Source organism: Antedon bifida, chromosome 2 (assembly GCF_963402885.1).
Source record: "Antedon bifida chromosome 2, ecAntBifi1.1, whole genome shotgun sequence".
Taxonomy (NCBI): Eukaryota; Metazoa; Echinodermata; class Crinoidea; order Comatulida; family Antedonidae; genus Antedon; species Antedon bifida.
The window spans coordinates 31644520-31671268 of NC_136227.1; the positions used below are offsets into that span (position 1 = coordinate 31644520).

Genomic DNA, 26749 nt, shown 5'->3' on the forward strand with positions numbered 1-26749 from the left:
TAGTATATCGTTTTTGTTTTGATTTTTGTTAAAAAACCGTATGTATTTTCATTTCAAAATACAATTGCTGAGTAAATAGACGAGTTGAGCTGGTTTGTTTTAATGATGTCGTTTATTATTTCTCAAGTTCAAATGTATCAAAATAGACTTAAGAATATTTACGTAAGTAAACCTCATAATCTTAATCACCACCAACGACGCTATACTTTATGTTAAGTATCACTGTACTTGCACTATGCATGCTAGCAGTAGGCCTACATTTAGATTGTACGACGCACACTAGACTTGTATTTCGATGTATTTTCCGCTCATATTTTCGGGCCTGAGAGCTCAAGTAGTATACGTATGAAACGCCATATGTGCCAAAAATATTTATATTTTTACTAATATTAAGTCAAAACTCCGTCTGGAACCCAGACTACTGTAGACGCACACAAGATAAGATTGAGAAAAAGAGTTTGGAATTTCCAGAGGGCGCTATGACAAAACGAAGATTTTATTTCAAGATACAAAAATTGTAATAACAAATTCAAATGCAATATTATTTTGTATTATAAAATATACAAAGTACAAACAAGCAGAAGGAAACACTCTTCTTTTGATTAAATTAGCCTCCCTAGAGCATTTTATAAAAGCTCATTATTATCATTAAACCACTACCACACCGCTAATTTGAAATAGTATCCTTTCAATAGTGATATCCTATGCTAAAGTAATAAATTTAAAATTCACAAAGTGAAATATCATCTGAAATGAAAAAAAAATCAAGCCCAACGTTCTGGCTACATACTTATATTAAATCCAACGCTATTTGAAAGGCCTAATCTTAAATATAAGCTGGTACCTATAAATCATGTTTTGTCGGTCTCTCTCCTACTATGTTAGGCCTATTTGTAGTAATGTTATTAAAAAAGGCATTAGAAATGTAGCAACGTGAAAACATCGAACATAAACATTAATTGATGTTAATACAATATATTATAGAGCAACCCTAAATAAATGTTTATATTTTTTTAATAGGAACAGTAGGCTTATATTTCTCATCATAGTTTTGTTTTAAATTGTCCAATGTCTTTTGTTTAAAATCGACTATTTCTCATGAACCCGTCTTGTAGATGTACAAATTGCAATACGCTGTCTATATACTGTATAGTCAACTGATCAGCCCAGCTTTCTGGTTTTAAATACTGAAAAAATCCACAATGACCCCCGCGTTTCGTGGTTACCAACATGGCGTTGGGAAGCGTTGTAAACAGGTCATACGGGATCTTAGAACCTGGACAAATTGGGTCATCTAGGCTGTTAATACAAAGCAATGGAACGGCTACCTCATCCACTTCTCTCAATGGATTATTTTTCTCCCAGTATTCATCCATGTCTTGTATACCGTACATTTTTGCGTAAACGTTTTTTTCAAAATCGGAAAGACAAGACGATTGAAATGCGCGGTCACAATCCACTGTTTGAAGTAACGCACCAGCATGCTGGGTTAATTGAAACTTAGCATATTGCAACATTAGCCAATTGTACGGATTCCTGAAATCCGTGTCAAATTGTTCTTGTAAATCGTAACTTGGTGATATATTAACGGCAGCTGATAAATCTGCCGATGAACCAAATTCACCGAGGTAGGACATGAGAAGGCCTGTGGCAGACCCGTATGCAACGGCTGCCATCTTTGCTTTTTGATACTGTTGACGTATATATTTAACTGTTTCACGCAGATCCGTACAATCGCCAATACTTTGTAATTTCGGTGTCGTTAATGGTACGCCATCGTGACCTCTTTTACGAAATATAACTACTCTATAACCATGGTTTCTGGCGATATCACATATATTGCTGACTGGGAATGAGTTTGAAGGAAGACCGGGTAGAATGATAACAAGCGGCGTTTTCGCGTTGAGTTTGTCTGAAAATTTATGAATTGGTAAAACCCAATCCAATGCAACCAACCCTCCATCATCCATTTGTAAATACTGACGGTTGTAGTTCATTTCTTCTTTCGTCGGCAGCAAAAGAGTCAATGCCGTCTGAACATGCCTATTCATTGCCCATAACGTCGGTTTATACGGTGATTTCAACAAAGTACATTTTCGACGAACGAATTTCATCAACGATGATTCTTGATAGAACAAAGATGGAACACAACTTTTAACGTCCTCCATTTTCTCAAGCAATGGGACAACGACGCTTGCAATCACCCGGACAAGAAACAAAAACACAATATATATCATGGAGTCGCTTTATCCTGTACACTTAAACAGAACGTACTGAACATTTTCATCCAAGCTGTTACCACTTTCCCGGGCAAACGCACGAGAGAACTATACTACCGGGTGAATACGTCGATGAAGCGTTCTGAATGAATCGAATCAAGCTGTTTGTAGTACACATTTCACTCTATATGACGCAGACAATTAGCGTGGCCTTCTTACTTCTTTATTTTCAAAATCATGCCAGCATTAAGGAGAATTTAAATGACTAAATCAGCGCACAGGTTACTAATTCAAGACTGGCAGCTGCTAAAAAAGGTTGACTATTTTCATCAGCATTTTCTGAAAAATAAAACATATTTCCTCTATTAATTACAGACTACAGAGGAAAACGAGGACAATGAATATGATGAGAAGATTGTTAGTAGGCCTAACTGTAGACCTATAATATCAGGGGAGGAACCAGGGGTAGGCCTATATCGCCGAGGTATCTCCCTTTTAACGGGCTAAAAATAAATAAACGACTTTTTCTGATATATATTTTTTGTAGACTGTTTGTTAAGCCCTGTCTACACTATCAAACTTTATGTATACAAAAAAATTGATGTGCCCATATGGACATGATGGTTTCACTACCATATTGGGCAGATCACACTTTTTTGTCAAACTAGTTTGATAGACAGAGCTTTAGTGCTCCCTCGTATAAAAAAAATCGTAGGTCGGCCCCTGAATATTTAAAACAAATCGTTTACTTTTAATCATTTAACGATTCAGGTCTACAATGTCAACGAATTAAGAAACAAATGATGACAAAAAGGAATGATTTCATAAAACGATGAGAATGAATATAAATTAGGACGTTGATAGTTCTAGTTTCTATCAAATAATAAGAATAATAAAAACTTTAACTGTTAGACAACAATAATGAATGAATAATGTGGTTCTATAAAAATATAAGAAAAAAACAACCTGAATTTTTTTTTTTTGCATTATATTTAGTTAAATCATTTTCAAAAAAGACATTTCTGCATGTCCGAAAATGAACATGATTTATTATTGTAAAATGAGCCGGAGGCCGGTTTTTACTGAATAAATTAAATGAAAATGCTTGGGGCTGGCTATAGTACGGTACTCCGAGTCTCTTTGATATGTGATATGATATAGGTATAGAAGCCGATTTACCGTCAAATTCAGATATTTAAGATTTACTTTTTGTCTGAAGATTACGTCACCGTTTACCTAGAGGGCCTTTCAAGTAACTCATCTAATGGAAGTTTTAGTAGATCGAATGCAGTTCAGAGCTAACTAAAGTGTCCATTTTGCTCAGAAATACGCACTTGAATCGATGACAAATTAAATTTCAATTGCTCTGTTGTTCTAATTATATTTAAAATGTATCTTTCCTTCGGTTTTGGCAACATAGCATATAAACAAGTTTAATGGAAATGTGACAGAAATGACCGATTATGGCCGTAAGCTTTTCATTCTTCAAAATCGATTTTAAAAACATCTATCTATATTTTAATCTTTGATAGTATGCTAATCGTATGTTCATTGCACGTGTGTTTTTTCGTATTCACCTTGCTGCATCATTACATTCAATTCTAAGGCGTAAGGATGATTTCTACTGGGAAACGTTTACTCACTTTAAGACGTGTTAATGCCATCAAAATTCATGAATCTCAGAAAACGATTGGTAATTACACGGGCTGAAATTACGTATAAGGGTTTTTTTTTTTCAATTTCGCTGACATTTAATATCGGGCCTATTATACGGTAATGTTGATACGACTTAGGTATAATAAATAATAGGTAATATTTATTACTATAAAAAACAAATGAGAAAGTGATGGACGTGTTTATTCAAGAGATCAGTTTTCTTACGTCTGACAATTTGACAAGTAATTAGACCTATCTGTCTATGGTTTACTACCTTTTTAAATATGAGTAAAATTACCAAGTTAGTTCTGTGTCAATGTCAATTTACTTTCTTTCTCGTTTAAATAAGACTCTTGCAACAGCGATTGACAAGGTTTATTAACATTTAACGACATAAAGTCATTTTCCATTCATCAGCGTATTTCTCATCATCATCAGTATCGATATCATTAATGTCTTTATCATTATTGCCCCTGTGACGTTATTGTTACATCATCATGGTTATTTGGTTACTACGGTTTTATCATTGTCATCATCTTATCACCGATAATTGTGGTGTTAATAATTACGTCATCGTCAAATTTATCCTTTTAGTCGGAACAGGTGAAATTACAGCTAAAATAATTTATTGTGAACATTAATTTTAAATAAAAAAATTATTCCTGTTTTCTGATGTACAGCATGAACATACGCCATTGCCTCGCATTTGACACGCGTGTATCAGGACCAGGTTTATACCAATAAAGAAAACCAATATTCACGATTCACCTCGCATTTGACACGCTTGTAGCGTATTTACAGGACCAGGTTTATATATCTATAAAGAAAACCATTAAACAATTGCCTCGCATTTGACACGCGTGTAACGTGTGGGACCATGTTTTGTATTTAAAGAAAAAAAAACTTCAGCAATGCCTCGCATCTGACACGTAAGTACCGATAACACTTTTTTAAAGAGAAAAAGCCTTTACAGTTGCCTCGCATTTGACACGCATGCAACGTATCTTACAGGACCAGGTTTATATTTAAAAAGCCCCCTTCACCATTGCCTCGCATTTGACACGCGTGTGACGTATCTGCAGGAAAACCTTTTCACCATTGCCTCGCATTTGACATGCGATGTAACGTCCAGGTTTACGTTTGAATTCTAACACCACTGCCAATAATGAATCACATATCAGACGTACGCATCGATATTGAATGTTTTCTTTGCATCTGGAATAATGTGACAAATTAAGTTACGATACATCTGAATTGGTAATGACGTGTACAGATCACAAGTACGATTCATGGTTCATTTTATACATTGACACACACACACGGCATATAGGCATACAGTTATAAGCATTGCATCTCTAGGGCCACCACTTCAATTAGCTTATTATCGAATTTATAATGCAATTATGCAAAGCAGGCAATTCTATCCATCTCCAGAGACCATTCATATCCTTAACACAAATATATAAAATAATGTGTATCTAATCAGTACCTATATTAGTGAATAGTATTATTATAATGCAGGTTATTAAATCAACAAACTTCGTCAGGTGAGCCCTGCCTAGCTAGCTATGTAAGGTCGCTTTGTGTTTGGCTCGTTGTGTAACAGATATATTATAATTATCATCCCTATCTATAATGTCTACTTATTACCTTTCTACTGTTTTTACACAGATTATAAAGATTAATTTTATAAATCATAGAATCTTTGAATTCATTTGTTATACCGACCAGGATAATTGATTGCCTATTAATGCTTCTGCAAATGCTAAAACTCCATGTTACAAGGATGAAGGATGACGTCGAGTTCACACTTTGTTGAACTTTAAAACCTGAAACATATCACACAATGATGGAAAAATCAATATAGCCTACTTGGTGTACCATTATACATAGAAAGTAACTTTCTACTGACAATGATATAACGTGGCGAGAACCACAGATAACCTGGTAGGGCCTAACATAAACTGGTCAGCGACAGGCGTTAACCAAGAGAATTTGCAAAGTTTGTATTACGTCGAGTTCATACTTTGTTGAACTCTAAAACCTGAAACATATCACACAATGATGGAAAAATCAATATAGCCTACTTGGTGTACCATTATACATAGAAAGTAACTTTCTACTGACAATGATATAACGTGGCGAGAACCACAGATAACCTGGTAAGGCCGCTAACATAAACCGGTCAGCGACAGTTTAACTAAGAAAATTTGAAAATTTGCTCAGAAACAAACCCTGCTCAGAACCTAATTTACATATAGTAGTGGTTTGGAATGTACACATGCTCATGTGAACTTTGACTTGGTCATCATTTATCGTCTGCATGTTAAGCCTGTTTTCACTATGCGAATCGCGCTCAAATAAAGCATCGGTTTATGCGCATGCGTATTCAAATTTCTACTTTTGCGTAGCAAAACAAACTGCAAACAGAACTCACGATTAGTTGAGTCGCAACTACCTAGTGCAAAACAGGTTCTAGACCTGCTTTTTATCAAAAGGTAACTATAACGATGATTGTTGCTCCCATAAATCTGCCCAAAGGCTTAAAAAAGCTTCGCTGTGAGCGGTTTCATAAAACACAGGCTGCTCAATTGATTGAATGCACGAGCGGTGAACCTACTCTCTTTTGTGATGATTAAAAATACTACAATTGGAAGCGAATTACACAGATAGCAATACTCCACGTATACACAACTCCATCAATTATTACAGTCAACCCATCACCTACAAATGTTCAACTATCGTGATGCTTACTTTTCGTCATAAGTAATTTATTTTTCAACAATGTCAAATAATTTGCTGAAACTGTTAATAGGAGTTTAATAGAGTTTTTTAAATAACATCATCTTACCTCGATCAGCTCGTCCAGTCTGTCATCAACTATTGTATGGAAACGTTCGAACTAAATAACCTATTTCCCTATGCGATCTATAACAAACAATATTTATTTACTCATAGATAACGTTACGTGAACAACCTTTGACCCAAATAGGCCTGACTTGATGTCTGGTAATAGAATAATAGAAAAAGCTGGTCTCATTATTATGTTAGCTTCACACGAGAACTGCATGTGAAATTATTGGATTTCGGATTACGCGTCCTATACATTGGGTGATAAAATTATTGTTTACATATGTGTTATAGGCCTATATTATGATTACGATTCTAGTCAAAACAGGAAAAGAAATATGATTCCAATGGTTAATTCATGGAAAATAGATCATATTTTATAATTTCCTTCAGTACGAGCTTGTACGCAAGTGCGTATGGTTTTAGATTAAGAGAGTTTTGAATAGTGAAAATGATCTTGTTAGGTTTACTACGAACTATCTGTTACGATATTCAAATCTCTTTACTATGTGGGAAAAATCCTATTTTAGTGTGATTTTCCGTTTTGTATTTTGTTTGTATATATGGAATATTTATTCTGAAATTAAGTGATCAATTCAATTCATAATAAAAAGATAAATATGTTGGCACATGTGGCGTTCCATATGTATACTATTTGCGCTCGTGTAAAACCGAAAAGCCTGGTGGACTAACATGAGAAACACAATAACTACACACTCGGGGAAAGCCTGAATGTCAGCAGCCACAATTTCAAACACTGCGATTGGTAAACACCAATCTACAGCTGCTTCATTGTTCCATTGGAACTATGACATGATATGTGGAATGTTTCCATCGAATTATCCATCAGAATTGTCATTACATAAACAACGAAAAGAGACGAAAGGAGACGAAAAGGGTAAGAATCATTTAGACGACAGAAAAATTGAAAGAAAGGGACTTCGTATAAATATTTGTACGAGGGCTAGATATTTGAACAAGATACTTTTTTTAATTTTTCGGCGTTTATTGTCACGAATGTGTGAAGCATACAACTGATATTAAGTTTAGTGCAATAAGTAATTTGACCAATCAACAGCGGTCGATTATTCGACCTGTTCCTTGTCATTGGTCAACTCACTTGCGTTGCGTCTACGTCCTTGCGTTGCGTCGCTAGTGGGAACCACGCTTTAAAGCGACGACGCAATAGGTTTGATTTCACGCAGGCGGGGGCAAACACAATTATTAGAAGGGCATTTGCTTACGTTGCGTAGATTGCGTTACGTTGCGTCACTAGTGAGAACCAATCTTAATGGGAACCAAGATGTATTCTTACTATAATGTGTACGATACCATTATTTTCTACCTTAATTCAGATTCTGAAGGATAAAACGTTTAATACGATTCAAATTCCGCGATGCTTACTCCATAATGTTAGCTTAATTGTATATTTATGTCATTGGTATTTTAGTAAGAGGCTATAAAGATTGTAAGATATCACTTGACTGACAGCTGAAATGACTTGGCATTTAGACTTATTAGAAAAAGTACACAACTCAATTATATAATGACAACAGCCTATCTTTGACTCGGATATATAATATACAACTGTTTCTAATGGATAGAGATTTCCAAGAAGGGGAACACTATGACTCGCAGTTAAAACATCTATAAAGGCATCGTATCTTCATGAGATAAATAACAGGGATTAATTAAATTGCTTAGCAAAAAATCATCTTAACTTTGTTGTAAGTTAATGATTTGCTTAAGTCATTTTTCAAATTACCCTAAGCAAATATTTCAAAGGTGAAATAGTCCATTCCCTAAGAACTAGTTTGATAAAAAAGCCTTTTTAACTTAGACCCTAATGGTAAAGCTACATTCGGAACGGAAGATTGCATAGCGTAGCTTAGAATCTGAACCAGAATCTTACACTAGACATGTATAAACATTTTGAATATTCTAACACAAATTTATGTGGCAGCAAGATCACATGTCATCTTGAGAATTCAACTGGACCTTTACTGGAGACATCTCTAACTATATGGATGTTCTCTGCCATCGGACAGCAGCTATAGCTACTGTATTCTACAGAAATGCAAATGAACATTTATTGGTCGTACACTCTTTAAACTCTTCACACATTATTATTATTTTACCAGCTCAGTACTTACTGATGAGTCACTCCCTTCCAGACAAAATGCTGATCTTGGATTGAACTCTTCAGCCACAGCGAAATACGGTACACTAACACCAAGAAAACATTTTACTCAACTAGAGATATTACAGATGATAGTTACTTTAGGCAACATAATTTCATCTAAAGATTTTGAAATATGTTCGTATCATTACTAAATGTTTCCATAATTTTCTCTTATTTATAACTTTCCATTTTTACGATGAGATACGGGCACGTCCTTAATTGTTACTGTGGAGTAATTTTTCAATATGATTTATTCCAATTCAGATTCATTGCAAACATTAATTGCAGTTAATTTTTTTTTGATCTTGTAAAGGTGATGAACTCTAAGATGTGGAATGGAAATGGATAAAACTCGAATAAATCAATAATCACCGCAGTGTATATATCATTAGTTCAAAGTAGATGAGGAAAGACAGAACGTATGGTTAAATCGGTAACGCGAATTAGCTCGATTGGATCAGCCGCGGGCGAAAAGCGCCGCGACGGTAAATATATCGGTGCTGATGCTTTTAGACAAATTTGTGTCTGGTTACATTTAAGTTAATATTAATTTGGCGTTTCATAAATTATTTTTCCAAACGTTCCAAATATAAAGTGTAGGTTTACTGGGGAAAGGAATCGAAGAAATTCAATAAAATAGATATCTGGTGACGTCGAATACGCGCGCGCCAGAAACATAGAAAACGAGTTCCTGCTACATTCACACACGGAACAGAAGACGGAGCCATTTTGGTTAAAAGTTAAACAATTATATACGCAAAATTATATACCGAATTGACACCGGTGGAATTGAACGGCGTCGTCTTCCGTTCCGTGAAACGGAATAAGTGTGAATGCCACCCGCTTTATTCGATCATTTACGGTACATTTTAATTTGGAAAATCTGTTTATTATAAAAATGTCGTGTATTGAGTAAGTAAGTTCTAATAAGTAATATTTATAAAACAGCATTATTTGAATAATAGAGAATAATACAAACATTAAACTTGATAAATTAAACATGGAAAGTAAGGGATAACCCTTTAAGCTCAAGAGCTTGTCTCCAAAGGGATTCCCAACCAAACACATTGATACAATGAAAATACAAAAATATAGATCTATTATTATTAATCTTACATTACAAATTAATTTTAATAACAAATTCAATTTATGCTGAGAAATAGACATATTAAGTTGTTCCCTCCACTGTAAAAGTAGGCCTAACAGTTAGGCCAAGTATACTATATCGGGTAAATAGACGTAAAGTCGTTGATAATGTTGAATAGCTAATTACAGTACTATTAAATAGATTAATCAATTGTGGGAAAGAAATACTGTTTTCATGATGAAATAATATATTAGATAAATCATAGACACTGTACCCAAACTTATACAAATGAATTATGAATAATTATTATCATAATGTTATGCTAATCATTGCTAATGTTAAGAGTCTCTTGTATATAAAGTAGGCCCTACTCCCTCGCAGTTAAACTAAGTCAACGTACACACAACATTACCATCGATACAGAATAAAAATACAGTAATGTGTTGTAGTGACGTCACGGCAATATATATATTTGTTGTAATAACAGGAATAATCTGCGAAAGTAAAGAAAGTCACCCAACATGAACATGTTTGTTTCCGACTAGCGGAATGTATTCTCGCGAATTCCTGATTGGTTGCCGCCCATCGCGAAAAAAAAAAGCAAATGGGATTATGACGAAACCAACGCTCTCGATTCATACTATCACGCATGCGCTAAAGAGGCCGAAGGGACAAGTAAAATTGTGACTATCCAAAGACTACTTTTAAAACCAAACCATATATATTTCTTTGACCTGTCGTTGGATCACTTAACACTCTTTAATACGTTTTCTCTTACTTTATTGATGAGCACTTTATGTGAAAAATATAAAATCCGGATTAAGTCACTGACTTTTGATCACGTCCATCCAAGCAGGGAAATGGAAAGAGGAAATGAACATTATGAAAAAAACATTCTACTGTGTTCTTTCATCAATCATTTAAAAGGCCAAGCCAATGATTTTTATTCTACAAGAATATTCTAGATGATACTCCATGATTAAAGAACACTGAATATTAAAGTTGTATGACATCAAGGCAACAGATGACATATTTCCCGTTCGATATAGTTTATGATAAGTAAGCTAGGACGACTGTATTAGGCCTACATTTGTTTACTGCAAAGGTGGCAAGAAATAAGAAAGCTGACTGACGTAAGCAATCGTAGAAAGGACAATTGGCATGCCATACTGAAATCCAAAATCAACTCACACATATTAAGATGTATTGTTACTTGTATATATGTTATTTCTTATTTATTCCATTATTGTTTCAATTTTTAAAAAGGAAGTAAATAAATGTTTTTTGTTTTGAATTATTTATTTATCCATCTTTTTTTTTATCTTTTGTGGTTCACCACCACCTTTATTCATTCAATGTTCCATTACATAATTTCTAAACATTTTCTACCTTTTTCATTATTTTCTGTTTTTCCCTCATTAATATCACAATTTTAACCTTTAGTATCATACCATTAGTGAACATTAACATTCATTTAGTTTTGTTTTTTTCTGAATTACTAAACATTAATACAAAAGATCATTTTGATCAACTTTACTAATACAATGTTAGGATGTGGGAAAGACTAGACAACAGAAACCTGAAGGTAATTGGCGTGCCATAATCAGCAGGTTCACAAATAACAAGGCCAACAGCCATAAGTCGCGTGCTAAAACGCATAGTGATACCAGACTGACCGACCGACCGACCGACATAGTGAACTATAGAGTCGCGTTCACGCGACTAAAAACACACCATAGGACAATTAGTAACTAGACAAAGTCTAAACCACTACCGGTTCAATGCAGGTAAACCATTTTTTGAAAACTCATTCTACAATGTATGAATAGTAGACCGTCAAAAGTATGTATCGGGTTTATGAAGGATGACACAAATCCTATACCTGAGTATCTAACTAAGTTATTACTTTTGCCAAAAATGAAAAAAAAGTAATTTCTCTTATAAAAATAATTAACCAAGATTTTTTTTTTAATTCAGTTTTGTATCAGGTAAATTATTTTTGGTCTACCGTACCTATGTGACATTTGAATACAAACAAATAAAATTATTTTTTTCAGGACAGTATATCTAATTTGACATGTATTCTACATCCAGCACATTACATTCTTCACGTCAGGTTGAGCAAAAGAAAATAACAAGGCCAACAGCCATAAGTCGCGTGCTCTCAGAAAAAAATGAACTTTCGAAAATTAATGTACTTTAAAACTTTTCTGTACATCAAAACAGTTCAAAAAGTACAGAAAGCGATAAAACGCATAGTGATACCGGACCGACAGACAGACCGACAGACCGACATAGTGAACTATTGAGTCGCGTCCACGCGACTAATAAAAACACAAAAGCAACATTAGTTTGCCAAAACCTGTAAAATATTATCACACAATTCTTCAACGAAGAAAGCTACGAGAAAACAGTATTGTTGCAATAATATTTTCAATTCGGAAATCTAGGTTAATGATGCAAATAGTATTAGGCCTATTAAACCGTAACCTATAATCTGAAAAATATACACACCATTAGCCTACGCACGACACAGTTCCATAATCGTAATAATGGAACGGATTCGTTTTGATTATTAGCAATTTCTATCCCATAGTAATCATATCAGCAAATATAACAATGAAAATCGTGCAAAAACATTGTATTGAATGTTTTACATAATAGCAATAATTGGTTTCAAACGAAAGTTCTTAGTATCACTGGCTTTTAACATGAGTGGTTATATTACTCTCTCAAGAGTAGATATTAATGTATCTTCTAAACTCGACCTAACAAGTGTACTTAAATTATGATATTATTTCCATGCTTTTGATATATTTAGCAATATCTATTTATAATATGCATACAACTGAATACATTCGTTACGAGTTATTCCAAGCACGGAACCGTTTTCGTTCGTGAAAGTGTGAATTTGTTTCGATTTAACATTGTAAATAATGCTTATACAACTGTGTCTATTTCCATGTAATCATTCTGCCATTATTTTTGAATTATAATGAATGTATTTTTAGATTATTACAAGGTTAAGATGAGTTGGAATTTCCTCTTCGGTTTAAAAATACGCACACAATCTTAAGAAAACCTTCTTGTTCAAAATTACTAAATGTGAATAAAATGCAGTTATTCATTAGAGTATAGCATAGAAATATACATAGAAATGGTAATGATGTGTTATTTCTGTTTTTAAAGAGGTCGGATAACGAACATTCAACGAGAAATACAAATCACCAATCTCTTTATTGTAAAAGAGTAAAATTTTACTTTTTTCGAGTGAGTGTGAATGTTAGTGCTTAATGAGCACTCTTAATTAAAAGAGTGAAATTCACTTTAGTTCATTATTTTCACTTCTCACAGATTGAGCAACTTGAAGCTATTACATAATTTCCAGACAATTTTAACCAAAAAGACTGAAAAAACTCTTTACAGCGAGTGACATTTTCAGTAGTTTACAGTATAGAAAAAAGCTATTTAGAAATCTAGTCGATTTACTACAATTTTCAGCAAACAGCAAGTATTGATATTTCCAAAAACTTGTTTTGGACCTTAGCTGACAAATTAAGCTGCCTTAAGCTCCAAACTAGTTTGACAAAAAAGTTTGATGTGCCCAAATATGGTAGTGATATGCTTAAATATGGCAGTGATATGACATCATCATGTCCATATATGCACATCACATTTATTTTACATAAAGTTTGATAGTGTAGACAGATCTTTACGAACATTTGAGAGGTTGTTTAGCAACGAATCTGTCTGAGATATTCCCAAGTGTAATCCCCTGACTTAGACGATCAGGTAGTCAGCTCGGAGTCAGCTTTTTAGTAAGATAAACAGGTAATCCATTTTAACGGTTAGACGTCTTCTGTGCACCTCATCATCTCGTATTTTTCTATAACTGAGCGGTCACATTTGGTCCTGTATCGAGAAAATCTTAGAATAGAAACTAATAAATGTTGAATTATTATTATTACTATTTCTCTTTTTCTGTTCTAATTTAGGCTTATTGTACTATGGATAAGAAGCAATTAATTCGAACTCAAACATCTATGCTAAATAACAAAATTCTCTAGAGTTCTGCAGCTCATGAGTGCAGTGAAAGTCTTTAATAAAAAATAATAAATTCTAATTTGAGATCAGAACTTCAAAACTACAAAAGCCCCGCACAACAGTTGTTGCTAATTGGAGGAGAATTTCGATATTAATTATTATTAATAAGTATAATAATGCGTTAATAATGTATACAGAGAGTTTATCGCCAATAAATATTAAATGACAGATAATACGATAGATATTCAACGAATAAGATCAATGGATGACAGTTGGAAATTGAAATAATCTACACGGAATTATCGGTTGCTTTAGGATGACATCTAATTAATACGGTTACAAACGAATGTTCATAAAATGTATCTGTTTTGTAATAAACAAAGAATAATTCATTGTCTGCCGGATTGGTATTTGATTTCCCTTGATGCTTCTCGGCTATACCAACAAAAGTCATAGCCCTTTATTGTCGCAATGTTACATAATTTGAAATACGACAGTATAGATATGCCTGTTCTTTGAAGAAACAAGCAGACAATTTATATTTATTCTAAAGCTCTGTCTACACTATCAATATATATATATATGGGAGATATGCCCAAATATGGCAGTGGTATGACATCATCATGTCCATATGGGCGGGCACATCACATTTTGTTGTCACATAAAGTTTGATAGTGTATACAGAGCTTTTGAATAAATATAAATCTCTAAGGCCTGTCTACGCTATCAAATTTGATATGACAAAAAAAAAGATGTACTTGGGCATATCTTTACCATATTTTTAACACATCACTGCACTAACTAGTTTGATAGTGTAGATAGCTTAGTCCAGAAACTAATGGAAGTTTAACCAGCTTCGAAAACAAAATCAATTTTATAATTTCAGTCTGGCAAATTTTCGCCTTTTAAATTTCATCGTGTTTTTTTTTTATAGCATTTTTAATCATTGATATCGTATGATTCAACACAATTAGCATAGATCCCATAGCGTACAAACAATTTTATGGATTTTCTTAAAGATATCTGAATCGATCAGCATAATTCATTTAGATTTAATTCAACTTTTTTATTGCCAAATTGCCAAAAGCTACAGATTTCTATAATTCAAAATTTATATTAGGCTAATTTATGCTTAATAGTTTGAAAACAGTTTATTTACCGAAGGCCCTGATACGTAGTTAAAACAAATCCTGCTAAGAATAATTAACGAATCTTAGCAATGCATTACACGGCTATAGTGAGTCTATTGCTGAGGCATATACAACACGGCCATTAGCATAACTTGGGACTGCTAATAATAATAACCTACTTAAGATCGATAATAATTTTAAATCGAATAAATGCTTTAATTACAATATTACAAGGAGGTCAGTCGTTATTGGAAAACTATATGATGGTAAAATAACACAAAAGACCTAAATCACTATATAAAAATCACTTTTAATACAAGGTTGTGTAAATAAATAATATGGGTTTTTTTTCTCTTTTGTGGCATTAACCACTACTTTTATTCATATTAACTTCAAAAGATGAATATATTATTTCAATATATCTAATATCATATTCATTGTTATTCTGATTTTTTTCACCTCATATTTTCTCCCATCTATTGTGTAATATGATCAAGAACAATTTAATAAATATAATATGTTCGTAGAATTGCTTCGTTTACATTTCTTTCTGTAATATCCACCTTTTTTTCATAATTTTCTATTCTTCTATATTTCTCTCTGATCTAAAACTTCACAAACATAAATAATAAAATGTAAGCTACTGCAGAAAATAAATTTACTAAAAATGATATGTTATCAAATATATTCTGTTTTGATAAAGAGCTACCAACATTATAATAAAATAAGAATTGTTAAAATTATTCGGAAAGACACCGAACGTTTTACAGTATTTTAAATAATTTATATCGGTTTCAACTTTGGTGAATTTCTTCAAAAGTTAATCTCGATTACATAATTTAATTTAATTTAGCAACCTCCGACTAATTCATTTTAATGCATATTACTAAATATAATAATTTAATTAATTTTGTCGAGAAATTAACCGTTCTACAACTTGCAATTGGAGCGTGTTTTAGTTTCCTCGTTTATTAATCGTACAGCGATGCGAGTTTGTGTCAGAATGGTGTATTACAATGATTAATTTATTGTACAATGATACACACATTGCTATATACATAAATGGAGTATGTTTATGTATCTGTGAAATAATTGCGTTACTGCGTTACTGTGTTATCTATGATATCGAGCAACGCGTATTGGCCTACTTCAGAGTTCAAACAATCTTTAAGATCAACGCGTTGCCGAGTTACTCATTTGTGAAAGAAAATGGCACGTGATGCTGCCCTACATTACGGCTATAAGTCATCTTCAAGATTTGTTTTGATCATCGATAGTTAGTTGTTTTTATCTATTATTATTTCTCCCATTGCTGTCGTTGTGGAACAGGCGGGTATGGTACAACACGAGCGACACAACAACTCGACATGCGATGTCAACTTGACATAGTTATGTCCGTCCTGGCGTGCCATAGGCGGCTGTACGACACGACGGGACTCACTAATGGAGATAAAAGTTATTGATGTGTCGGCAACAACCTGTGCACAAGCTCAGTTAAGCTACAAGACACAAGTTTATTATACCTCTTCATACATTTTAAAGCCTTTCTCATGGCATTTTCCATTTTCCAAATCCGAATGGCATTCATTTTTTGTGTCCAATCTACAGTTTCCATGTGATGAGTCATCTCTCTATCTTCTTTCATGCCATCTTACTTCTTCCAGACCTACACTCTATGTTAGTTCATCTACCATACGTTTCTGTTGAAACGTGTCCGATATCTCGGCCTTTCTATTCTTTTATTTCTGTTCATTCTTTCCGATCTTTGGCTTCAGATATTTTGTCTTATTTAACTGTGTCGGACTACATTCCACAGCAAGAGACATTCTCCTCTCCGTGACTACTGGGTTGTTATTAGTTTCTGTTCCATAACCTTAGTTTTTGACAATATTTCTACATATATATTTAGTTTTGGAATTCAATACAGTGAGATCAATGTATTTTACTGTCTTCAAAAACTTGATCTACCTTTTCTAGTTATCGTATTCAAAGGTCGAAGTCAGGCAGGTATCTAGTTCGAACAAACTTGTACATAGATCTGTACACAAATCACAATTCTTCGAGATAAATGGATGGCTGATATTATAAGCAATTAAAAAAAATATATGTTCTATTATGTAGGAAATGTCACTATAGGTTACGTTGCTTAAGGTCTGTTCAGATCAGGTAGTTGCTAAGTTACATACATTTACATTCCAACAGAAAAGCACACATTTGTGCAGATTACTTCGTTACTTAGTTGCTTACATTTCGAAGAAACGTGCAGGTCTATAGGCCCGTTGCCACTTTTGTGCAAACACTCTCAGTCAATGCATTATTACCGGGTTAATGGACGTTATAAACAATAAACACAAAGTACTTGCATGGTGCTTTAGTACGATACCGCTTTTATTTATTTTTTAGTTTTTATTTTACCGAGACAATGCTCTGTTGTTGTTTTGTTTCTTTGCACTATAACGTCCACAATGTTTATGTTATCGTCCCGAATTATTGGACGTTAGTAGGTATATACTTACAAAACATGCATATTGATTTTCAGAACAATCAATATATTGATGACGTCAAAACTACATATTTAAATCTCGAGTTCTTTGTATCGTCAATATAGGAAGAAATAATAAATAGCACGCCATCTGTTGCTCTCTCTATTTTGCCAAGTATTTTTCTCAGTTGCTGAGAGCTTAATTTATTTATCATATTAATTAGCCGTGATTTTATAATTGCTTCAAAAGTGATGAATAAGGAAGAATAAAGTGTTGAACAATAAACAATTTATATTTTGAATTGGAGCGAAGCGTCAAAAGACAGGAAAGGTGTCGGGGGAAGTAACTGGTTTGGAAGATCGGTAGCCCTTTTCAACAACACGAATCATTTGTAAAACTATTTAATATTTTGAGAGAAGACATTTTTTTTTATTTCCCACTTAGGAAAGTCCGTATTGTTTATTTACCTATATACAGTAATCGTTAAAAATATCGCTCTAGAGATTTCGCCAAATATGATAATGGAGCTAAAATACCCATTATCTTTATATCCATAATAATACCATGGATCATCGTTGCACGGTTGAGATATGCAAATATATTTATGTTTATATTTGTGCATGATTTGCGTGGTATAAAATAAACTCGTGGAATGCTCCTGAATTAGTGGTGTTACTTACTTTACCTATTACTTGAGGGTATTCGTATTCGAGTCAAAAATAGCAACGTTTTCAAATAAGCTATCGATAATGCGATGGTAAGTGGAGTAAAACCCACAATCTGCGCATGCGAGTTTTAACTTTCTTTCTATAGAATATATTTGGCAACGTTTTCAAATAAGCTTTCAGCTTCGATGATGCGATGGTAAGTGGAGCAAAACCCACGATCTGCGCATGCGAGTTTTAACTTTCTTTCTTTAGTATATATTAGGTTTATTAGTCGCGTGCTGACGCGACTCTACAGCTCACTATGACGGTCGGTTGGTCGGTCGGTAAACACTAACTCACATTTGAGCACGCGACTGCAGCCATGTATATGGCCTTATTCAATTAAACAACGCAAATGTAACAGTTATTCTATTCTCAATTGTCTTTATGAAAACCTGATGTTTACAGGATGTATTTGCCCGCAGACTACAACATAGACATAGGTTGTACGGGTTTATATGTTGGTCGTTCGTGACAAATGTCCGCGTTGCTTAAAAATATTGCAAAACAACGACACCGAATATCTATTACTATTAGTTTAATCCTTTAGATATCATTTGCGTGTCATAAACAAGTCATCGCACGTGATCTGTAGGCTAATCGTAAGGAGATTTTAAAGGAACTAATATCGGAGTCGAAGAATCTAAATTAATGCTGACATTTATAGCAACCTAAAAAAAGGAGAAAAAATACATGCAATACATTTTCGGCAACGTGAGGTTCGGATTTTTAATTGCACATATATCATCTTCGTCTGAGAATATTTTTAGGTCTTTTGCTGCATACATTTGAGACTGCAAACTGGATGTGCCAATACCACGTTATAAAGATATTTTATTTTGCAATTACATGAATTCCGTGCCTGATTATCATCTTTGATAAGATAGTTCGATAAAATCCCTACACCACATTTTCAGATTAGGAATCATCAACCAAAATAACTTATAATACGGAAGATTTGATATAAAGAATAGTGGGGAAAAAAAGAACTCGAATTGCATCAATTTAAAATTAATAATTGCTTTTTTACAAATACATTACACCGTGTTCTGTTTACTGTTAGCAATGAATTGGACCTTTCTCGCAGCAAGACGCTTTTGTTGTTCAAGTTAATAATAAAAGGTGAAAAGACGCACTCATATTGGTCTGTAGATTTCAAAAAATTAATTCTAAACGAACTATTAATTTTTCTCTCATGATTTGTTTGTTGAGCCAATCATTTTCTTGGCGAACCAGACGGAGAAACATCTTAAAGATGTATTGTCCCTTGAAACACAACAAAATGAAGATCAAAATATTCTAATTTTAAATTGGCCATATCAAAGTAATATTAAAGTTATTCACTTTAAGTCGAAAATTAGAGCCAAAAACAACAAGTTTACGTATTTAACAGGTAAATTAATTTGATTACAAATCGTCGCGAGCGAAAGTAAACAAAGATTTCAAACCACGGGTATGCATTATGCCTGATGCTAATTAGGATTGTTTACAACTCGTCACGGTTGAGAAGGTGTTTTCACACAGATTGCGAGGAAGTTTTATGATTATGCATACAAAGTAGCCAAACAAGCGCGTTGCATTATGAGATATGTTTTGATCGAAAACTTTGACTGGAAGTCAAAGTTATTTTTTGAACAAAAAAATGTCTGTATTTCAGCTAAATTATTTTTTTTTTGACTAATTTTTGGTGAAAGTTAATAACTATTATGATACTTCAAAATGACCCACTTTTTTTCGAAATCTTTTTTTTTTTAATTTTTTTGGAATTAGTCAATACATCTTTAAGTTCTGTCTACACTATCAAACTGTATATGACAAAAAAGTGTGATATGGCCATATATGGACATGATGATGTCATATCACTACCATAATTGGGCATATCACTACCATATTTGGACTCATCACACTTTTTTTTGTCAAACTAGTTTGATAGTGTAGACAGAGCTTTTTGATAACTATTTTACATTAAAACATTTACAATAAGTCTTTCTTTTCTTTCTGATCATGCGCAGAATAACTTCTCTTCGAAAGCTCTAATTTATAAGATGAGCAGCAAATGGAACAGATGAAGATAGCAAAACACACCGAGAGATAGTTGTTGCAATCCATTATTACTCCTACAACATGACATGATGATATGAACGAATGATAATATGACTCAAAAGAGTCAACTACAATTGTATAAATAATGTGTATGTTTACATACCCCTTGAATTTAACCTTCACTTGCTATCAAGAAGACGTTTTAATTTTGATAATAGACACATTGCAATTAATCTCAACCTTCAAATATAAAGATAACTATGTTTTCAATTTAAATCACTATTATGATAGTACAGATATAATTTTGTTGTTTCGTTAATGTGCTTTCCGAAGTGATGGATAGATCAAGTACTAAGCACTCGGAATATTAGATATTTAACGATAACTACTCAGTCTATAGTAGGAGTTGACCGGTTAACGGTTCATAAAAATGTCATAATATTCACCCCTTTATATTTTAGTTCAGCATACGTTAATTTTCTAATTATAGCGCAAACTATGCATCAGTGTATTTTAAAACACCGGGGGTTGAAGTTGTAATGTTCTATAATACGACAAGTACGGAAAAGTGGGTACTATAATCAATAGGTGCATGTTGGGAATGATTATTAAGACGCCACTTGCGGTTGGAATGACATTTTCGGCAAACAGGACACTACTATAACTACGATTTGAACTCGTCACCATGACGAGTTAGTTTATTGGCGCAAACGCAACTTGTAACATCATCATGCACGTTGAAATATGTTCACGGAAATATACGTACGAAATATTATTTTCCGGCAAAAAATATATATAAGATGTGTCTATTGCGCACTTAAAGAAATCAACACATTGATAATCCGGAGTTTCTTATTATATAAAACCGTATAAAAGCACAAAAAAATGTATTATTCAATTTTGATGAGATTTGTCACTAACTAAATGTAATTGCTTCTCATTCTCCAAACATTTTCAGAATGCCAACATAAATTTGATGGAACATTAATGATGTATGTGCAAAATTAAATTTCACACTTTTCATATTTATTGAATTTTATATATTGAATAATAATACAATTTTGTTAGGATTACCTAATTATTTGAGATGCATGATATCGAAATTGCATCTATAAAACACTAAATCATAATTCTTAGGCGTGATAGTAATTTATCCGGTAACGAGAGACGACAATTTTAAAGACTAAAATCTACGGTTGGATTAATGGAAAACTAATCTTAAAAAGAGACACAAATTATATGTCTGTGTGTGATTATATCGATCGAAATTTTAAACAGTCAAATATGATTCGAAGTCTGATAAGATGTTACAAAATGGTGTGATATTATCTGATGTAAATCATGAAGTATAATTATGCCTATGAATGTGTAATAGTACGGTATTTAGTGGATCTAAACGATCGAATGGTCCAATGCATTCCGTCGTTTTTATCTTTAACTCAACTTGCTGGTATACGACGACTGTTGAAATTGATTTCTGATTTTTTCAATCTCAATTTCTTTTGAATTATGTGTGAAACCTTTTACTGGTCTGTAAAATTTTATGACATAATGCCAAAACACGTATCTTAAAACATGTTGAATTCCCTCTCGTAAATAATGAATACAATACATCTTATTTTATTATTTTGAGAGATTCAACAGTTACTGATATTAAGCATTTTAGATATTTGCCTTATTTATTAAAACAAACAAATGATGCTGCATAGGGCTTACCACAGCGATTTTACTGGATGGAATCTAAAGCTTGGTTCCCACTAGAACGTAATGCAAGGACGTAAACGCAACGCAAGCGTTTTAACCAATGACAAGCGAAGTTATAGACAGTTAGCAATCACAAGCGAATAAGCCATCGCTTGTGATTGATCAATTCACTTGCGTTGCGTTACGTCCTTGCGTGGGAACCACGCTTAAACAAACCAATCTTACTCGGGAAGCATAATTTTTTTCCTATTAGGTTAAGGCACGTGTGACCTCTATGATGTCATATTAATGGTTTCTGCCTTAGCCTCATAGAAAAAATAATGCACACGGGAACTGTTTTCCGATTTACATGGATGCCCACCGAGGGGAATACGTGTGGTTTTAGATACTTCGCTCTGGCTATTTTTCATCACTTTCGACAACGACTATACCGCGGAGACCGAATGCCCTTTTCAATCTGGATGGATTCGAACTGAAGCTGGGGGATTCCAATACATTTATCAGACTATAATAATAATAATAATAATAACTGGTACTTGATATAGCGCATTATGCTGAAAGCCTCAATGCGCTTTACAAAGACAGAAAATTTTGAAAAATTACAAATTAAAAAGGTGGGTTTTGAAGACACTGGTGGAAGTAGCCTGACGGATTTCAATAGGCAACGCATTCCATAGAGAAACTATGTAAAACTATGTACCATATAACAATTTTATATTAAAAGGAAATAATTAAAATAAAACAAATTTAGAATGTTTCTATGAAAAAAAGCTCCGGAAGCGAGTCTTCAAACTTCCGCCATTATTCTTGAACTCATCCACGAATGGAAAACAATATCAAAGCCTAAAAGAGATATGGTTAGATGAAGCCCCATTAAAGAAAGGTTATTCAAACAGACGAATATCAATAATGTGTTACAACGTTGATTAAGAAAAATACTGGTGTCATTAAAAACGCTGTTGATTGAGGTAGGAGGCTGCGCATCAACGGTTAAGTTCAACACACAGTTCTTAAGTTTGGTTCACACTAGGACGTAACGCAAGTACGTAAACGCAACGCAAGCGTTTTAACCAATGACAGTTATAGACAGTTAGCAATCACAAGCGAATAAGCCATCGCTTGTGATTGGTCAATTCACTTGCGTTGCGTTACGTCCTTGCGTTGCGTCGCTAGTGGGAACCACGCTTGTCACATAACATTCACGATAAACGCGAGAATTAGTTTTAACTTGAATGTGAAACAACACCAGGCAATAAATGAAATGTTAGTCCTCGAATGTCAATATAAAAATAAAGTAATTTGACCAGTCACAAGCGATGGATTATTCGAACTGTCCCTTGTCATTGGTCAACTCACTTGCGCTGCGCTTACGTCCTTGCGTTGCGTCCTAGTGGGATCGACCAAGCGTAACTACATGAGCACTGCCTCACGTGTGGAGGCGGGATGCTTTTGATTTTTTTTATTCAACTCCCTTCTATAAGTGGCTATGTACATTAATAATATTATTTATTTTTTTCCTTAACAACTCTGATATTCACATGACAGACGTTACGCGCTTACCGCGATGCTACATTCCATTTCTTGACTTTATAGCTAAATCGTTCCAGTTTCACTACGTCTTTGATAGACTATGATTATTACATCGGTAGTATAATAGATGTTAAATTAATTGAGGAGACACAAACAACATTATTTTTATTATATCCTATTCCCAATGCGTATTATTAAGACGTTGTGCCATTACTCTTGCATTAATGTGCCGGTGACGTTACGTATTACTTCATTTAATTGTTCTGACGTTAACTCGATTAAATCGTGCACTAGGACGCAATGCCATTAGCGCTGTTAACGCCGCAAATGGCCTTGACAATGCATTTTGATTCACTAATATTATTAAGATTAATTATAATACGTTTTCATGGCAAACTAAAGATCAATTTACAAAGTTCAAAGACGGGGTTTTCTCGTATCCGTTAGCAAATACACAAGATAATAATATTGTAATTAACGAGAAAATAGTTAGAATACGGTAAAGTGAGCAATTTTGCTCATGCGACAACAGCTGAAAAAGAACAACACAAAACATACACGTCATGTTGTGCTAAAATACAAAAAACAAGTTATTTCCCTCAAATACATTTTAAATCATTCACCTAGTATGTCTATACCCACTATGTGTTACAGCGCAGAATATTCTGTAAATTTGAATAACGTTATGACACCATTGATATGCGTAAAAATGTTGATAAACACGGCAGGCATTTGTGCGCGCGCGTACAAAAGGTGATGAAAATGCTATTTCATATACGCACTTCAACTTTGTGTGTTGAATATCAACTAATCGTGATATATCAATATATTGTGTTATAACAATATTTAAAGAACATTATTAGACATCTACTATGATTGAAATGTACTATTATGAAGTATTTTGCTTTAGATTAACTTACCTGTAAGCGCTGTTACGTGTAGCCGTCTTTCAGGAAGACTCATCATCCGCTATATTCAGCTACAGTGTGTTACTACTATCAAACATAAAACTAAGGTACAACTGGCCTGAAGCGTGCTGCGATAATAAATATTTCTAGAGGGGGTGATACTTAAACTGCAATCAATCTGCACAGAATAATTTGTTTCTGTCAGGTTGATCAAAACTCATTTCCCGTTGCCACGGGTATGAAACGCGTGTAACATTCACGAGAAACGCTAGAATTAGTTTTAACTTGCTGTGAAACATCATACAATGTTAGTTCTTGAATGTCAATAATAGTATACACGCGAGTGTTCCGCGCGTGAGATTAAGGATTTCTTATATGTCAAGCCCATGAACTCGTCTTCAATCAAAATGCAAATTGATACAAATTTGTGTAGATGAGAATTTCCAATAAAGTCAATCAATCGATTTAAAATGTACATTTATATTGCTTATTGACATCATAAATCTGTCGTAGCCATGTTGTTTTTATCTCTAAAATTAATGAAACCAAGCGCTATGCAAAACAGTGTTTTAGTGTTTAAAATTAATGTACGCATTTTATGACTTAATCTTTGTCTCTAGTCTCTAGTTTGACAAAAACATTGTGATGTGTCCAAATATGGTAGTGATATGCCCAAATATGGTAGTGGTATGACATCATGATGTCCATATATGGGAACATCACACTTTTTTGTCAAATAAACTTTGATAGTGTAGACAGAGCTGTTGGTGTATTATTGGACGCTTTTTTGGCGAGTTAAGCTATTATATTTCCCATGTTTCCACATGGAGGAGCAAGCAGGGCAGATAGAATATAGACAGAGAAGAAGTAATGAAGTGGGCCTACATGATCACATCTCATACGTGAATAGTCATATCTCATTTTGTTGTTTGAAGAAACTTTGGTAATTTTGTAATTACGTAAGTCAATCATAAATGACACGAAAAAAAAACCCCTATCATACCACGCATTCATTAAAATGATTGTCTAAATTATAAATGATGGGTCTGACCTTATTTAAGTGGATGCTATATAAACGCACCGACATCAATTAAGTGTTCGATTTAATGCAATATGCTTCACACTTAATAACTTGGATCGAAATTAACTGTGACTTTCCAAATTCAATGTGATATTTCACCAAATGAAATGTATTGATCTTCATGTAACAAAGTGGTATAACATTGTTTTACATGAAATAATGTGGTCTGACATCTCACAAATAAAAGCCTACATTTCCACATGTTCAGTTACTGGAACGGAAGACTGAGCCGTTCAGTTATGTAGACGATTTTGTTTTAAAACGGAAACATCTGTCGTACCGTGAAACGGGACAGGTTTGAATGTAGGCCTACCGTACGGCTTGTTCTAAAAGATCGAAAGAACGTTAGACATCTTTGAAAGATAACACTGATTCATGTGGTATTTATCAGAAATTACAAAACTAAATTATACTTACAGTAATAGATCACTTATGATAAACAAAACAGTAAGTTATACGTGCCACAACTGTCATACACACTCACGACCCGAACATCTAGTCACCTGTATGCAAAACAGCATACCAAGAAAACGAACTGCGCCACCAACTTCAAAGAAAATAATAAATCGATAGCGAAATATTCGATCCACAGCATTTGACATTGCTTTAGTAAATGCAGATGAGCGTTTATAACAAATATAACAAACAACAACAACTATCCAAGAATCATTCGTTTCTCAATTGCGCATGACCGAGGTCATAGGAAAGCATCAACGAAATTATAAATACGCGCATAAAACCAAATGACTCTATAGACATTCTCACCTGCAGACGAGACATTAATACACATGTTGTATTATCATTTTTATGACATTGATTTCATTTAATTCAAGTGATCATGGGGTTAAAGACGCATACTGGTTGTATCTTTAGGCCCACATAATTGTGTTGAAATAAGACATATTATTGTTACTATTACATTTTCTATACTTTTGCAGTTTGAACTATGACATTCTCGGCAAGAGCGAGAGTTGCACACTGCTTCAACGGAAGTTATGATATTGGACACTGAGGTGGTTTCTCAATTTCTGCAGTTACTATTCCATGATTTAATTAATGGACCTAATGTATGGTCCATGATTTAACGGAAGTCATGAGGTTTGAACACTGAAAACTACGCTATTT

The 26749-nt window shown here is 33.7% G+C and overlaps 1 protein-coding gene across 1 annotated transcript; it reads right to left on the reverse strand.

The window, feature by feature from the left end:
• Positions 1 to 203: 203 nt before the first annotated feature.
• On the reverse strand, positions 204 to 26114 carry LOC144834581 (protein ABHD15-like). The gene is made up of 2 exons (XM_078689433.1): positions 26042 to 26114; positions 204 to 2558 (listed from the first exon to the last, which is right to left on the reverse strand). Exon 2 carries the CDS (start codon positions 2235 to 2237, stop codon positions 1080 to 1082), a length of 1158 nt encoding a protein of 385 aa, XP_078545559.1. The 5' UTR covers positions 2238 to 2558; positions 26042 to 26114; the 3' UTR covers positions 204 to 1079.
• Positions 26115 to 26749: the final 635 nt, after the last annotated feature.

Excerpts from the sequence above, each read along its gene's own strand:
- LOC144834581 (XM_078689433.1), bottom strand. The coding sequence starts at position 2,237 with ATGATATATATTGTGTTTTTGTTTCTTGTCCGGGTGATTGCAAGCGTC.